General features: G+C 40.2%; 1 protein-coding gene across 1 annotated transcript; it reads right to left on the minus strand.

Annotated features, from left to right (window-relative positions):
* Positions 1 to 1,499: 1,499 nt before the first annotated feature.
* LOC311119805 (NLR family CARD domain-containing protein 3-like) lies at positions 1,500 to 5,072 on the minus strand (the record flags this gene model as incomplete). The annotated part of the gene is made up of 5 exons (XM_084194458.1): positions 4,993 to 5,072; positions 4,589 to 4,673; positions 4,231 to 4,459; positions 1,976 to 3,773; positions 1,500 to 1,689 (listed from the first exon to the last, which is right to left on the minus strand). The coding sequence occupies exons 1-5, from the start codon at positions 5,058 to 5,060 to the stop codon at positions 1,500 to 1,502; spliced, it is 2,370 nt and encodes a 789-aa protein (XP_084050584.1). The 5' UTR covers positions 5,061 to 5,072.
* Positions 5,073 to 17,636: the final 12,564 nt, after the last annotated feature.

Here is a 17,636-nt window from a genome sequence, read left to right on the forward strand (position 1 = left end):
CCAGCTCTCTCAGGTGTGAGGGGTTTGACTTCAGAGCTGAGACCAGAGAAGCACAGCCTTTCTCTGTGACTAGACAGCCTGACAGCCTGCAAAGAGTCAAATCATATTAAAACCACACTGCTATTCTTTGGTGGTGAAAATAGTGGCAGTATATTTTTTCAACATTTTCAGATATATCAGTGTCCTGAAACTTAACATATTTATTCATAAATGAATGAATGTATCTTTATTAGAAATGACAAATTATCATAATGTTGCTTGTAGATAGAAACATGTATAATACAAATATTTGAGTCGACTGACCAGAGCAGTTTAAAAAGCAGTATCAGTCAAAAGACAGAAAGTGAGGTATCAGATTTAGATTGTATTGAGTATACAGTCCACACTATATCTATTTTGACAGTGAAGATAACATTTTAAATGTGGCTCTATACATTTAGGATTTGAGATCAAATGTTTCATATGAGGTGACAGTATATAATGTCACCTTTTATTTGAGGGTATTTTCATACATATCTGTTTCACTGTTTAGAAATGAAAGCACTTTATGTATCTAGTCCCCCTATTTGAAGAAGTCATAAGTATTCTGACAAATTCACTTATAGTGTATTAAAGTAGCCAAAAGTTTAGATTTTGGTCCCAAACTCGTTGGTTGCATTTGCAGTTTGTTTTGGTTGTGTTTTGGGTTATGTTTTGCCCAACAGTAACTGAATGGTGGATGATGACTAGATTAATCTTCTGTCTAAGTGAGTAGATAACATGTTTCTAAACACTACTAAATTAATCTTAATGATGCCATGATTAAGAACAATTATGAATGAATCATGAATAATAATGAGTGAGAAAGTTACAGAGGCTACAACAAAACATGCTAACCTCTCACCATTACCAATAACAGAGGGGGTATGATCCTTGTTCCTCTGTAACTTTCTCATTCATCATCATTCACGATTCATTCATCATTATTCATAATCATGGTAGCATCCACATGAATGTAGAAGTGTTCAGAAACATCTTCTATTCTTACTGACAATACAAGTGAAGTGACTCCAAAATGACAGGACATTATTCACCATTCAGTTTCTATTAGGAAAAACATCATCTAAAACACAACCAAGACAATCTGCAAATGCATTCAACAAGTTTGTAGAATCACAAGCTTGATGTAATCACTACAGGTAAGGAATATGGGACCAAATACTAAACTTCTGACTAAATGAATTTGTCCAAATAATTATGACTTCTTCAAACGGGAGAACTAGACACATAAAATGCTTTCCTATCTAAACGGAAAAACAGATATGTATGAAAAACCTAAAATAAAAGGTGACATTCTGTACTGTTGCCTAATATGAAACATTATATCTAAAATCCAAAATGCTGGAGCATAGATCCAAATTTAAAACTGTAAACGTCACTGTCCAAACACATATTGTGTGGACTATGTGTGCCTGGTAAACACATGTGGATCTGGTGAACAGTTATCACTTGTTGACCAACTACAGGAATACTGACCTCAGAGTCTCCAGTTTACAGTGGGGATTCCCCAGTCCAGCAGAGAGCAGCTCCACTCCTGAATCCTTCAGGTCATTGTTACTCAGGTCCAGCTCTCTCAGGTGTGAGGGGTTTGACTTCAGAGCTGAGACCAGAGAAGCACAGCCTTCCGCTGTGACTCCACAGCCTGACAGCCTGACAGAGATATCATCATGATTTCACAAACACACTGTAAATTTAACACCAGTAGTGTAGAAGGACAATGGCAGATGCATTTGGTTTATTCTCTTAAACAACATATAGATTCATCTTCCGACTCCTAGAATTGTATGGTCATATTGTTATACTAATGTGAAAATCAATGCATTTATTCAATATGTTTTTCAATAGAATATTATATACATATTATAATACATATTTTACTCTAAACTTAATATTTCTTCCTGATGATTAGTTCTTATATGTCATTTGATGTACTCACAGAGCAGCTCTGGAGGCTTTGACCACTGGAAGCAGCCTCAGAAGACCTTCCTCTGATCTGGAGTATTTCTTCAGGTCAAACACATCCAGCTCCTTTTCTGAAGTCAGCAACACAAAGACCAGAGCTGACCACTGTGCAGGTGAAAGTTCTTCTTTTGAGAGACTTCCTGATCTCAGGTAGCTTTGGATCTCCTCCACTAGAGAATGGTCATTCAGTTCATTCAGACAGTGGAACAGATTGATGCACCTCTCTGGAGAGGGATTCTTCCTGATCTTCACCTTGATGTACTTGACTGTTTCTTCATGGCTCTGTGAGCTGCTTCTTGTCTTTGTCAGTAGACCTCGTAAGAGCTTCTGATTGGACTCCAGTGAGAGGCCCAAAAGGAAGCGGAGGAACAGGTCCAGGTTTCCTGTCTCACTTTGTAAGGCTTTATCCACAGCACTCTTGTACAAAGTAACTTTACGCCTGTGTCTGATCCTCACAGAAAAGTTGCTGGCCGTTGATTGAGATTCATCCATTAGATTCTCATTGTTGTTGATGAATGAGAGGAACACATATACAGCAGCCAGAAACTCCTGAATGCTCAGATGCACGAAGCAGTACACCTTGTCCTGGTACAGCCCACATTCCTCTTTAAAGAGCTGTGTGCACAATCCTGAGTACACTGAGGCTTCATTGACATCAATGCCAGCCTCTTTTAGGTCTTCTTCATAGAAAATCAGATTGCCATTCACAAGCTGTTGAAAAGCCAGTTTTCCCAGTGACAGAATGCTCTCTTTATTCCAGTGTGGACCTGTCTCTTCTTTCCCAAGATACTTTTCATTCTTCTGTTCAGTATGAAACACCACAAGGTGTGAGTACATCTCAGTCAGAGTCTTGGGCATCTCTTCTCTCTTATGTTTCAGCATGTGTTCAAGGACTATTGCAGAAATCCAACAGAAGACTGGAATGTGGCACATGATGTGGAGGCTCCTTGATGTCTTTATGTGTGAGATGATTCTGCTGGCCAGGTCCTGATCACTGAATCTCTTCCTGAAGTACTCCTCCTTCTGTGGGTCATTGAACCCTCGTACCTCTGTCACCTGGTCAACACACCCTGAAGGGATCTTATTGGCTGCTGCAGGTCGGGTAGTTATCCAGAGGAGAGCAGAGGGAAGCAGATTTCCCTTGATGAGATTTGTCAGCAGAACTTCCACTGAGGTTGACTTTGTGACATCACAACAGATCTTGTTCTTCTGGAAGTCTAGGGGCAGTCGGCACTCATCCAGACCATCAAAGATGAACAGAACTTTGTACTTGTTGTAGTTGGAGATTCTTGATTCTTTGGTTTCGATTGAGAAGTGATTGAGAAGTTCAATGAAAGTGTGTTTTTCCTCTTTCATCAAATTCAGCTCCCGGAAAGGGAATGAAAATACAAATTGGACATCCTGATTTGCTTTTCTTTCAGCCCAGTCCAGAATGAACTTCTGCACAGAGACTGTTTTTCCAATGCCAGCGACTCCCTTTGTCAGCACAGTTCTGATAGGTTTGTCTTGTCCAGTTAAGGGTTTGAAGATGTCGTTACATTTGATTGCAGTCTCTGGTCTTGCTTGTTTCCTGGTTGTTGTCTCAATCTGTCTCAGCTCATGTTCATTATTGACCTCTCCTGTTCCACCCTCTGTGATGTAGAGCTCTGTGTAGATCTTATTGAGAAGTGTTGGGTTTCCTTGTTTAGCGATCCCCTCAAATACACATTGAAACTTCTTCTTTAGATTAGATTTGAGTTCACGTTGAAGAATCAAAGCACACTCATCTGAATCTAGAAATAACACAGAGGATATTAATATTACATCTGTTTTAATGCCTACAGTATTGTAAGACTGTCTTATAAAGTTTATAAATTATAATCATTTATTCTCTTGTCTGTATAAATCTGTACATGTTTTAATAATGCATTACACACTGGTGTGACTGATTTATATCATTATTTGTATTATTGATGGCATTAATCATGTTCTCTCTCTCTCTCTCTCTCTCTCTCTCTCTCTCTCTCTCTCTCTCTCTCTCTCTCTCTCTCTCTCTCTCTCTCTCTCTCTCCCTCTTCTCTGTCTAAATTAATTAACACAACACATCCCTGCTGCTACTTAATGAGGTCACTAGATGTTGTGTTAAGGCTGCTACAATATCATTGAGTTACACAGCTACTTTAGCTGTACTTTAGCTACAGCTTTTAAATGTTCTAAAACAGCATTCAACATGAGGCAGACAGCTCTTACTTTTCTCCAGTGTGTCAGCAAGCTCCTTCTGGTTCATTTTCCTCAGGACGTGCAATGTGATCTTCAGAGCCCCCTCTCTGGCACTGATCTCCTGCTTCTCATCTTCAGCATCCACCACTTCCTTATCCTGCTTCTGACGCTCAAAGCCTTCTGGGAGTTCTGGACTAAGAATCCTCTTGAACATCTTCAGCTCCTTCTTCACAAATGTCATAATATTCTCTTCAAGCAACTGAAATAAATCAAGTAAATAAGTTAAGCAAGAGACTAAATGCTTTCTCATTAACACATTAATGAATGATTGACATATCAACTTTACTTGAGGTAAACAAAAACAAATGTACATAACAGGACCACATACACTGAATATGGAGGCCAGTTCTGTTTGATGACTCTGGGAAGACTGACCACTGAGAATCTCTGACTCTGATCTCTGATGTTGGTTTCTGTGGACAAAACATGAGATTACATTTCCTCATCCAGGGAGTACACACACACACACACACACACACACACACACACACACACACACACACACACACACACACACACACACACACACACACACACACACACACACACACACACACACACAGGGAGGGAATGTTGTGTTACTTTAATATTGATTCAGGACTATGAAAATTGAAAAAAGAATTAGCCTATGGATTATGAAAACAACAAAAATAAATGGTAAAATGGGAGAGGGCAAATGTCTAGAGACAGTGTTGTTTAACTCACTGACCATGACCCATGAGTTCTTATTACCTTTGTTCACTAGAAAAGTCTCCCTCTATGAAGTATATAGGATGACCCATAGACCAGTCACTCTTCATGGACACACAGCTGGGTACCAGGTAGTTGAGGTAATAACTAGACTATATACAAGGAGTACCAGTACTGAGTCAATGTGCAGGGGTACCAGGTAGTTCAGGTAATAACTATACTATATACAAGGAGTACCAGTACTGAGTCAATGTGCAGGGGTACCAGGTTGTTGAGGTAATATTTACATGTAGGTAGGGGTAAAAGTGACTAGGCAATCAGGATAGAGATTACATCTCCTCATCCAGGGAGTGCACACACACACACACACACACACACAAACACACACACTCAAAGGGAATGTTGTGTTAGTTTAATATTGTTTCAGGACTATGAAAATGGAAAAAAGGATTAGCCTATGGATTATGAAAACAACAAAAAGAAATGGGAAAATGGGAGAGGAGAAATGACTAGAGACAGTGTTGTTTAACTCACTGACCATGACCCATGAGTTCTTCTTACCTTTGTTCAGTAGAAAAGTCTCCCACTCTAAACATTATAGGTATACCCATAGACTTGTCACTCTTCATGGACACACAGCTGGGTACAGGGGAGGCTGGTCTCTCCTGCTTGATTGGGCTTCAACACAACAGAGACAAACATTACATCTCTCATCTACTCTGAGCTCAGATGGGGAAACAAGAGTTTCATTCCAAAACGCTATATATCAATTTTCAGAAATGTTCATCAATTAGCTTTTATTGTTTGAAGAAATGATGAAAGAGATTGGTGTGTTTTTTCACTATCTAATCATGGCATGGGGTTGTTCAACGACAGACATGTATTTGTTTAAAATCTATCACTTGATGGTTTCATTTCAGAGAGACAAATAATCATGTTTTCTTGCAAAATGCTATATATCTGCCTCACTCTCTGAGAAATAAGTAGTACTGCTAGGTTTTACACAGTAATAATATATATCTACCTCACTCTGAGAGAAATCAGTAGTACTGCTAGGTTTTACACAGTAATAATATCTCTGCCTCACTCTCAGAGAAATCAGCAGTACTGCTAGGTTTTACACAGTAATAATATATACCTGCCTTACTCTCAGAGAAATAAGTAGTACTGCTAGGTTTTACACAGTAATAATATATACCTGCCTCACTCTCAGAGAAATAAGTAGTACTGCTAGGTTTTACACAGTAATAATATATCTGCCTCACTCTCAGAGAAATAAGTAGTACTGCTAGGTTTTACACAGTAATAATATATCTGCCTCACTCTCAGAGGAATCAGTAGTACTGCTAGGTTTTACACAGTCAAATGTAACAAATAACTACATTCTTAGTAAAGAACTTTACAAATGATAAATTGTTCAATATTTAAAAATAACAATTCAATATAGTAATATGAGATCAGTATGTAAAACATTTCCATTCAACATTGTAGTCATTTAGCAGATGCTCTTATCCAGGGCCTGGTTTCCCAAAAGCATCTTAAGGCTACTAAGTTCATCGTTAGAACCTTCGTAGATGCATCGTTAAATCTCCAAGCTTGAAAGAGAGCGACCCGGATCTATGTATTTTACTGGTTTGTGACTCACTGACTCCGCCCCGGTTAGAGGGGAAAAAAGCAGCCCAAGAGTTAACACACACAAGTCGGGGAGAGTTTGAGAGGCAGGTTTAGGGTACCCTCCTGACCAAGGGGGGGGGGCAAAGTGACTGGGAATATGGTTGAATACAAACAGTGTAGTTATTCCCTCCGTAAGGCAATCAAACAGGCAAAATGTCAGTACAGAGACAAAGTGGAGTCGCAATTCAATGGCTCAGACACGAGACGTATATGGCAGGGTCTACAGACAATCACTGATTACAAAGGGAAAACCAGCCATGTCGCGGACACCGACGTCTTCCTCCCAGACAAGCTAAACACCTTCTTCGCCCGCTTTGAGGATAACACAGTGCCACCGACGTGGCCCGCTCACAAGGACTGTGGGCTCTCCTTCTCCGTGGCCGACGTGAGTAAGACATTTAAGTGTGTTAACCCTCGCAAGGCTGCCGGGCCAGACGGCATCCCTAGCCGCATCCTCAGAGCATGTTTACGGACATATTCAATCTCTCCCTATCCCAATCTGCTGTCCCCACTTGCTTCAAGATGTCCACCATTGTTCCTGTACCCAAGAAAGCAAAGGTAACTGAACTAAATGACTATCGCCCCTTAGCACTCACTTCTGTCATCATGAAGTGCTTTGAGAGGCTGGTTAAGGATCACATCACCTCTACCTTACCTGACACCCTAGACCTCTGAATGCTCGGCTATGAAAAGCCAACTGACATTTACTCCTGAGGTGCTGACGTGTTGCACCCTCTATAACCACAGTGATTATTATTTGACCCTGCTGGTCATCTATGAACATTTGAAAATCTTGAAGAATGATCTGACCTTATAATCTCCCCCCAGCACAGCCAGAAGAGGACTGGCCACCCCTCAGAGCCTGGTTCCTCTCTAGGTTTCTTCCGAGGTTCCTGCCTTTCTAGGGAGTTTTTCCTAGCCACCGTGCCTCTACATTGCTTGCTCTTTGGGGTTTTAGACTGGGTTTCTATATAAGCACTTTGTGACAACTGCTGATGTAAAAAAAAAAATTCTGGGAATGCATATGCAGACCAGGCCAGGGTTTGGGGTTTGAGAAGTCAATGAGAGGTAAAAATGACTTCCTTAGTTGTCAATTTTGAAAATGTTCTGTCTTAAGTAGTTGAACAAACTGACACATTTTCATGTTAGTCAAAAACAACTTTATATCGAAGGAGTGCCATTAGACCCAATGACGTATTTCTGTACATGCGCATCAAATCAAATCAAATTATATTTCTCACATGCTCCGAATACAACAGTTGTACACTTTACCGTGAAATGCTTACTTACGAGCCCTTTCCCAACAATGCAGAGTTAAAAAGTCACAAAAATTAGCTAAATAAAAAAAGGAAATATTAACACAATGAAATAACAATAATGAGGCTATAAGGAGTACCACTACTGAGTCAATGTGCAGGGGTACCAGGTAGTTGAGGTAATAACTAGACTATATACAAGGAGTACCAGTACTGAGTCAATGTGCAGGGGTACCAGGTAGTTCAGGTAATAACTAGACTATATACAAGGAGTATCAGTACTGAGTCAATGTGCAGGGGTACCAGGTAGTTGAGGTAATATGTAGATGTAGATAGGGGTAAAAGTGACTAGGCAATCAGGATAGAGATTACATCTCCTCATCCAGGGAGTGCACACACACACACACACACACACACACACACACACACACACACACTCAAAGGGAATGTTGTGTTAGTTTAATATTGTTTCAGGACTATGAAAATGGAAAAAAGGATTAGCCTATGGATTATGAAAACAACAAAAAGAAATGGGAAAATGGGAGAGGAGAAATGACTAGAGACAGTGTTGTTTAACTCACTGACCATGACCCATGAGTTCTTCTTACCTTTGTTCACTAGAAAAGTCTCCCACTCTAAACATTATAGGTATACCCATAGACTTGTCACTCTTCATGGACACACAGCTGGGTACAGGGGAGGCTGGTCTCTCCTGCTTGATTGGGCTTCAACACAACAGAGACAAACATTACATCTCTCATCTACTCTGAGCTCAGATGGGGAAAGAAGAGTTTCATTCCAAAACGCTATATATCCATTTTCAGAAATGTTGGTAAATTAGATTTTAATGTTTAAAGAAATTATTAAACCACTACAAGGCTTTATAAAGGTGTCTAAAGTGTGTAATTTCCACTTTAAAATGTCAGACTTGATTTTCCCTGATGAAAAATGTATGAACCCCTTCAGAAAATATCCCTTAATTATATAATCCACCTAAAAATGCACATTTGCTATTGCTGCAGGATTATTTTCCTGCTGTGAGAAACTGGGTCAAATTAAGAAATGGCATCTGTAAATCCATTCATCTTAAGGTAGCTAGGTGAGACAACCACATATCACAGTCAAATATACAGGATACGAACATTACATTCCAGCTAAACAATGGTTTTAAATCACATCTAAAATCTACAATAGTTACATTGAAGGTACCCATTAGTAATCATTTCTGATGAAAAAACACAAAAGTGATTTTTTTCCCTCCTATATAGCATTTTGGAATATAAATTCTTAAACAATATTTTCAGCTCACCTCTTAGTTTTGGTGTCATGTCCCGCAAAGAGACTCATTTTAGAGGCAGGGCCCCCCTCCTCTCTCTCCCCAGAGAGACTCATTTTAGACCACTGACCCCTAAACAGAGATGCAGCATGTTGGTTGTGGTGAACACAGTGACAACTAATTATTGAATGTCAATTGTTCTCTTTTATTCATGATCTCTCAGAAATAAAACTGTTTACTAATAGATACATCCAAACAGTCAGGTGATTTAATGCAATTACTTTCTCTAGCCCAATGACTACTCAAAATCCACCCACAAGGCCTGAAAACTAGGCCAAAACATAGCCCCTGATAGGCCTACATCTTATTTCAGACAGCCTCCAGTAGCCTGGGCAAGATGTAGTCAAGATGTAAGCTGAATGATTTAGCAGCTTGCTTAGTTCAAAATGACAGATTCATTTATTTAACATGAATAGCAAGACGATTTTGAGGTAGGAAGTGCTTCTGTTGCCCAGTAGCCTGCTGGAATAGGCTACTGAGAATGGGGTCGTAATTTCAGTAAATGAATCAAATTTTAATAATATGGATATGAACTGAATAGGTCCATGCTTGTCAACAACAGCCAGGTATTTTTTTTTTACCTGTAGCCTAATCTGGCTGACTGTTACCTTCAATCTAATGCATTCTAACATCTGATCAGCAATTGCGATAGAACTGTGACCATGGTGACACTTGATAACTTCCAATTGAATTAACTAAACACGGCCATTAATAATTACATAATAACACAAGGCTACAACAACAATAAACTGAAGTTAAAGGCTATTTATTACATCTGTTTGCCAGCTCCAGGTTGGCTACACAAGTGGCACAAAATGATTTGCAACGACTCCAGTCATTTCAACATATTTATAGTATAAAATGGCAGGCTACAGTAGCCTAGACAGGCATAACAATGAATAGGCTACTTGATGGTCAACAGATCTATCATTCTCCACATTTAATGTCAGTTTCATTGTGTAGTTTTTCTCATAACAGAAGCACATGATGGAGTTCCATAACTTCCATTTCAAATTTCCACTCGAGACCCAAGAACAGAGCATGTGTAACAACCTCCGCATGATATGGTTTTCCATAAGCAAAGTCGACATTAGAATGCAGTTTAAACCACCTCCGACAGAATGTATCTAACGTGCTCTAGAGCGCCTAAAGTAGTTTTCCTGTGATTTGTCACCTTATTTCTTGATGTGCATCAGTTCTACAGCGTTAATATGTTTCATGGAATAAGGGTTGTAAAATAGGTGTCTCCATAATGACAATGATAATAGCCTACCTGATAACACATAGACCTACTGATTAGTTTCCACTTTGAAAACTGCTGTCTGTCAGCAACTCAGCTCAAGTAGCAGTTCTACTAACTAGTAATATCTCATTCCAGGTATTCATTATCTTACTCTGTCCATTAGAATAGATTATTGTTCAGAAATACTTACTTTATTTTTCAGTTCTCTCCATATAGTGTTTTCTGCTCTGTCATCTCCAAATGGATCCTGTACTTTCAGTTTCATTTCAGCCGTCCCCACCCTGATAATCAAGTGTTTTATTGGTATCTTCCACTAGATGGCAGTAAAACCCTGCTGTACCAGCCACCACGTTTACATGCACACCAATATCCCGTTATTATTCAGGATACTTCAGTATTCTGTTTTTGAGTTGATGCATGTTCACATCTTATCCCTGTTACAGATGTTTCTGAGGTCTGCTCAGGCTCAGTTTCACAAATCATATGTGATTATGTTTTCATCTGATTATCAAAAATATCCCTTCAAAAAGTAGGCCACCAGTTTGATCCACCGTAATAATGTATTTAGCTGATTCTCTGTACAGGAGCGTATAGCCTACTTGCTACTTTCACCCCTAATTTAGATACGTTTCTGCTTATAATTAGCGACATTTGGTCGGCCATTTGTTTGTCAACTATAGTTTGATACATGCAGCTTCTCTTCTGTTATAACGTGTGCCCCAGAAGACTAAATAAAGTAGTGCTCAGCAGAATAATGTCGTACATTGACAGAATGAATTCATTAGTAATCTAGTTAAAACTGCTAAAGTTCAGCGTTTCGTTTAGGGACCGGGAGAAAACGCAATAACTCCAAAACAGTGGAAAGATTGGTACTGTGCAAAATGTCCAAATGTCATCAGTTTGAACGGTTTAATAACGTTGATAAGGTTGAAAATACTGTTTGCATAACAGTGTCAAAGATAACACCTTACAGTCTCATTCACATTATCTCAAGAGATACTGAAATGAATAACATTTATCCACCCCTGTTCCCCAGACAAAATGAACATTTGTTGTATCATTTAAATGCAAGAAGTCCATCATTCTGCAGCAGTTCATATTATATTAGGTTACAGGCCTACAGTCAGTGTCCAGATTTCAGTTACTATTCCATTTAACCCATATGAAAATGCATCAAATTCCCTTTCAGGATCCATATTTTGGTATTTTTAAGGTAAATGATGAAGACCGCTGTCTATCGAAACATTGGATATCAGGTTATTACATTATTTCATCTGAGCTCATAGAGTGAGACTCTCATTTTATTTTACAAGTGTTCTACTCTGCTACCCAGCACCTCTCCTAAACAGGTGTTCTCCTCTGTTAGCCAGTACCTCTCCTAAACAGGTGTTCTCCTCTGTTACCCAGCACCTCTCCTAAACAGGTGTTCTCCTCTGTTAGCCAGCACCTCTCCTAAACAGGTGTTCTACTCTGCTAGCCAGCACCTCTCCTAAACAGGTGTTCTCCTCTGTTAGCCAGCACCTCTCCTAAACAGGTGTTCTCCTCTGTTAGCCAGCACCTCTCCTAAACAGGTGTTCTCCTCTGTTAGTCAGCACCTCTCCTAAACAGGTGTTCCACTCTGTTAGCCAGCACCTCTCCTAAACAGGTGTTCTACTCTGCTAGCCAGCACCTCTCATAAACAGGTGTTCTACTCTGTTAGCCAGCACCTCTCCTAAACAGGTGTTCTACTCTGTTAGCCAGCACCTCTCCTAAACAGGTGTTCTACTCTGCTAGCCAGCACCTCTCCTAAACAGGTGTTCTACTCTGCTAGCCAGCACCTCTCCTAAACAGGTGTTCTACTCTGCTAGCCAGCACCTCTCCTAAACAGGTGTTCTACTCTGTTAGCCAGCACCTCTCCTAAACAGGTGTTCTCCTCTGCTACCCAGCACCTCTCCTAAACAGGTGTTCTACTCTGCTACCCAGCACCTCTCCTAAACAGGTGTTCTACTCTGCTACCCAGCACCTCTCCTAAACAGGTGTTCTCCTCTGTTACCCAGCACCTCTCCTAAACAGGTGTTCTACTCTGTTAGCCAGCACCTCTCCTAAACAGGTGTTCTACTCTGTTAGCCAGCACCTCTCCTAAACAGGTGTTCTACTCTGTTACCCAGCACCTCTCCTAAACAGGTGTTCTACTCTGTTACCCAGCACCTCCCCTAAACAGGTGTTCTACTCTGCTACCCAGCACCTCTCCTAAACAGGTGTTCTCCTCTGTTAGCCAGCACCTCTCCTAAACAGGTGTTCTCCTCTGTTAGCCAGCACCTCTCCTAAACAGGTGTTCTACTCTGTTACCCAGCACCTCTCCTAAACAGGTGTTCTACTCTGCTACCCAGCACCTCTCCTAAACAGGTGTTATACTCTGTTAGCAAGCACCTCTCCTAAACAGGTGTTCTCCTCTGCTACCCAGCACCTCTCCTAAACAGGTGTTCTACTCTGTTAGCCAGCACCTCTCCTAAACAGGTGTGTGTTTCTTTTGCCTCCAGTTTAAGGTAAAGGACACCTGACTTTATATTTAAAGCCTTTTGGAATCCACATTTTACACCAATAAGAAGTTATATTTCCTGGGGCCAGAAAAGGCTCTGCATGGTAGGAATGGCCCAGCAGCTCTCCAACACTAGTTTGGTGAATTCCAAATGTTCCCTTTATTCTAGATTATTAACCTGAAATACTCACTTTACTTTCAAACTGCGTTGTAGTTTAGAGATTAAACTATGAGCTGCTCTGTCATCTCAAAATGGCCCCTGTACAGATACTTTGTTATTTTCAGTTTCAACTGCAATCATGGCCTCACCCCTTTATATACCAATAGTAACCAGAGGGTGGCGCTAACAGTCAGTTGCATGTGATTGCAGTAACTCCTGACAATGTGCCAAATCCTGCTTCCTTTTTTTTTATAGTCATTCTTCAAGACATCTCTTATATTATTTTAGCTAAACTTATAATTTACTAGAAACCAGGTATAGTTAAGTGTTTTTTTCTCTCCAAAATATGATTTACTGTAGGCCTATAATAATTGTTAACAGTGCTCAAATAAACTGTCTTAAAATATTTGATGATTAGTTGAATCAGGTGTGTAAATGCTGGGCAAGAACAAAAGGATTGAGAAACCCTGAGATAAACATCAAACCATATCATTGAAAAGCTCCTGCACCATCTTCACCAGACGTTTTGCTGATAACAAAACCCAAGAACTGAGCATGTGTAAAAACCTTCGCATGATATGGTTTTCCATAAGCAAAGTCGACATTAGAATGCAGTTTAAACCACCTCCGACAGAATGTATCTAACGTGCTCTAGAGAGCCTTAATGACAATATAAATAACATGTATAATAGTCTCCCTTATATCTCATTCCAGGTATTCATTCTCTTACTCTGTCCATTAGAATAGATTATTGTTCAGATTATTGTTCAGAAATACTTACTTTATTTTTCAGTTCTCTCCATATAGTGTTTTCTGCTCTGTCATCTCCATATGGATCCTGTACATTCAGTTTCAGCTCAGCCGTCTCCCCACCCTGATAATAAAGTGTTTTGTTGGTATCTTCCACTAGATGGCAGTAAACCCCTGCTGTACCAGCCACCAAGTTTACATGCACACCAATATCCCGTTATTATTCAGGATACTTCAGTATTCTGTTTTTGAGTTGATGCATGTTCACATCTTATCCCTGTTACAGATGTTTCTGAGGTCTGCTCAGGCTCAGTTTCACATATCATGTGTGATTATGTTTTCATCTGATTGTCAAACAAATCACTTCAAAAAGTAGGCCACCTGTGCAGTTTCATCCAGTCAGCCAGATCCTGTGCAAAATGTCAAAATGTCATCGGTTTGAACGGTTTAATAAGGTTGATAAGGTTGAAAATACTGTTTGCGTAATATTGTCAAAGATAACACCTTACAGTCTCATTCACATTATCTCAAGAGATACTGAAATGAATAACCTTTATCCACCCCTGTTCCCCAGACAAAATTAACATTTGTTGTATCATTTAAATGCCAGAAATCCATAATTCTGCAGGAGTTCATATTATATTAGGTTACAGGCCTACAGTCAGTGTCCAGATTTCAGTTACTATTCCATTTAACCCATATGAAAATGCATAAAATTCCCTTTCAGGATCCATATTTTGGTATTTTTAAGGTAAATGATGAAGACCGCTGTCTGTTGAAACGTTGGTCATCAGGTTATTACATTATTTCATATGAGCTCATAGAGTGAGACACTCCTTTTATTTTACAAGTGTTCTCCTCTGTTAGCCAGCACCTCTCCTAAACAGGTGTTCTACTCTGTTAGCCAGCACCTCTCCTAAACAGGTGTTCTACTCTGCTAGCCAGCACCTCTCCTAAACAGGTGTTCTACTCTGCTACCCAGCACCTCTCCTAAACAGGTGTTCTACTCTGTTAGCCAGCACCTCTCCTAAACAGGTGTTCTACTCTGCTACCCAGCACCTCTCCTAAACAGGTGTTCTACTCTGCTACCCAGCACATCTCCTAAACAGGTGTTCTACTCTGCTAGCCAGCACCTCTCCTAAACAGGTGTTCTACTCTGCTACCCAGCACCTCTCCTAAACAGGTGTTCTCCTCTGCTACCCAGCACCTCTCCTAAACAGGTGTTCTACTCTGTTAGCCAGCACCTCTCCTAAACAGGTGTTCTCCTCTGTTAGCCAGCACCTCTCCTAAACAGGTGTTCTACTCTGCTAGCCAGCACCTCTCCTAAACAGGTGTTCTACTCTGTTAGCCAGCACCTCTCCTAAACAGGTGTTCTCCTCTGTTAGCCAGCACCTCTCCTAAACAGGTGTTCTCCTGTGTTACCCAGCACCTCTCCTAAACAGGTGTGCGTTTCTTTTGCCTCCAGTTTAAGGTAAAGGACACCTGACTTTATCTTTAAAGCCTTTTGGAATCCACATTTTCCACTAAATAAGAAGTGATATTTCCTGAGGCCAGAAAAGGCTCTGCATGGTAGGAATGGCCCAGCAGCACTCCAACACTAGTTTGGTGAATTCCAAATGTTCCCTTTATTCTAGATTATTAACCTGAAATACTCACTTTACTTTCAAACTGCGTTGCAATTTAGAGATTAAACTATGAGCTGCTCTGTCATCTCAAAATGGCCCCTGTACAGATACTTTGTTATTTTCAGTTTCAACTGCAGTCATGGCCTCACCCCTTTATATACCAATAGTAACCAGAGGGTGGCGCTAACAGTCAGTTGCATGTGACATCTCTTACATTATTTTAGCTAAACTTATAATTTACTCGAAACCAGGTTTAGTTGTGTTTTTTTCTCTCTGAAATATGATTTCAGAGAGAAATGTCCTATGTCCTCTTCTGCCTCTTCCTCTGTTTTGCCTTCCACCACGCATCCTTGCTCCTCTTCTTCCTCCTCTTGGCTGTTGACTCCGTTCGTTTCCTGGTCCATCCATTATTGGAAAATTGCAACTCTGTGTTGTGGTCTGTCTATATATGCTTGCCAATTGATTCTTCATAAGATGCACCTTTGAGCAATTTAGACAACTGGTTGATTGTTGGTTGAACTAACACTTTACATTCCTTCATGAGTGAGGGTTAATTTCACCTGCACGATTCAGCAATTTACGTTTTTGTACAAAAGGTCTAATAGAAATGTGTAAAACTATGCTTGACAGTTTATGACAAATAGTTCAACAATTTTGCATGTAATGGCTTATGCAAGGAACTAATGCCTAGATGTTTTGAGGGGTAAGACTATTCAACAGAGAACCATCTACTATATTTTGATCAACATGACATGAGCAATTGAAAATGTGGAAAAAAGCTGACACTTGTACATTATCAATTGCAATATGTACAAAAGCAATTGCAATTTGTTCAAAGGAATAAGAAATTGCTTTAATGATGTGCACAAGTGACTAGATGATTTGGAATTTGTACAAGTAGTATCAAGAATTGCACTTTTGATCTAAGAAATGCACCAAAGCGACTGAGAAAAACTGTAATATCATTAATTGAACTGATTTGCCATGAACAGATCTGTGAGGTCTTAATTTAAAGGTACTATATAAACCATATGGTTATTTAAATGGGGTTGAACATTCATCCCATCAGATTGTGTAAAGGATTTTATGAGTTCAGAAAAATACTGACTTGGAAGCATCTCTCTGACCTCACCCTGCTGAAACACACCCACATAGCTACAGTTATATGCTTTTCTGTTTTTACCCACTTTTACAGCCAATGTGTGCACTGGCATCCATATGAATCAGTGGAAAATACAGACTAGTTAGCCATCTCCCAATAGATGGACCCCACGCAGAACTTTCAGCAATGCAGCATCTTCAGTAAGCGAGTATTCCAGACACTCTCTTCTTATGAACCAGTTGCTATTAAATGAAGGTTTTTGGACAGAAAACCTGCGGCTACGGTAGGATTCTAGGCTAATCTGGGCTGGCACCTCTGTTCCAAGATAGTCAGGAACAGTCGGAGGTGGAGGGGGCTGTGGAGCCATTATCCTGGCGGTGCTTGTGGAAGGGTGGGTAGGCTCTGCACACGGAGCTAACTGGAGCTCGGCAGCATCATCACTGTTGGGCTTGCCGGCGGCCTCGCTGGTTTGATGATGCTGCTGCTGCTCATCACTCTCCTTTGGCTTTGTTTGGCTACTTTTTGTCCCATTGTCTGAAGAAGCCTATTGTGGTGAAACGTCAGGAGTACGTTTTTTTTTGTTGAAACTTTTAAATGAGCCACATGGATGCTAACTGGGGACAGCTAAAACTAGACAAATACACCTTTTTATTTTTGTATTTTGGGGACCAAATAAATGTATACCAACAGTGGACAATTCCCAGCAAAAGCATGGAGCTCCAACTCTCTAGTGGAGAATAGAGGGAGTATTCCCCTTGGAGAATCCAGAGTGGCTCACTGAAGAAAAACATATTGGAGAATAACAACAATCTCAATCTGAAGCTTTAAAGAAAAAAGGGGAATTCCTCTGAAAATCAGGAACACCATTCTTCCTCCTGCCCCACCTATTGTCCCTGTATGAATATTAGTTGGCATCTAATTGAAGAACATACTGCTTTATAGATCCCAGCCTGACAAACAATTGTTTGGGCCTTACTTTGAGCACTTTGCACTGTGCCTCCTCCATTGAGTCTCCATGTGTC

The sequence above is a fragment of the Coregonus lavaretus genome (genome assembly GCF_964263955.1).
Source record: "Coregonus lavaretus genome assembly, contig: HAP1_SCAFFOLD_1211, whole genome shotgun sequence".
In the NCBI taxonomy this organism is placed as follows: Eukaryota; Metazoa; Chordata; class Actinopteri; order Salmoniformes; family Salmonidae; genus Coregonus; species Coregonus lavaretus.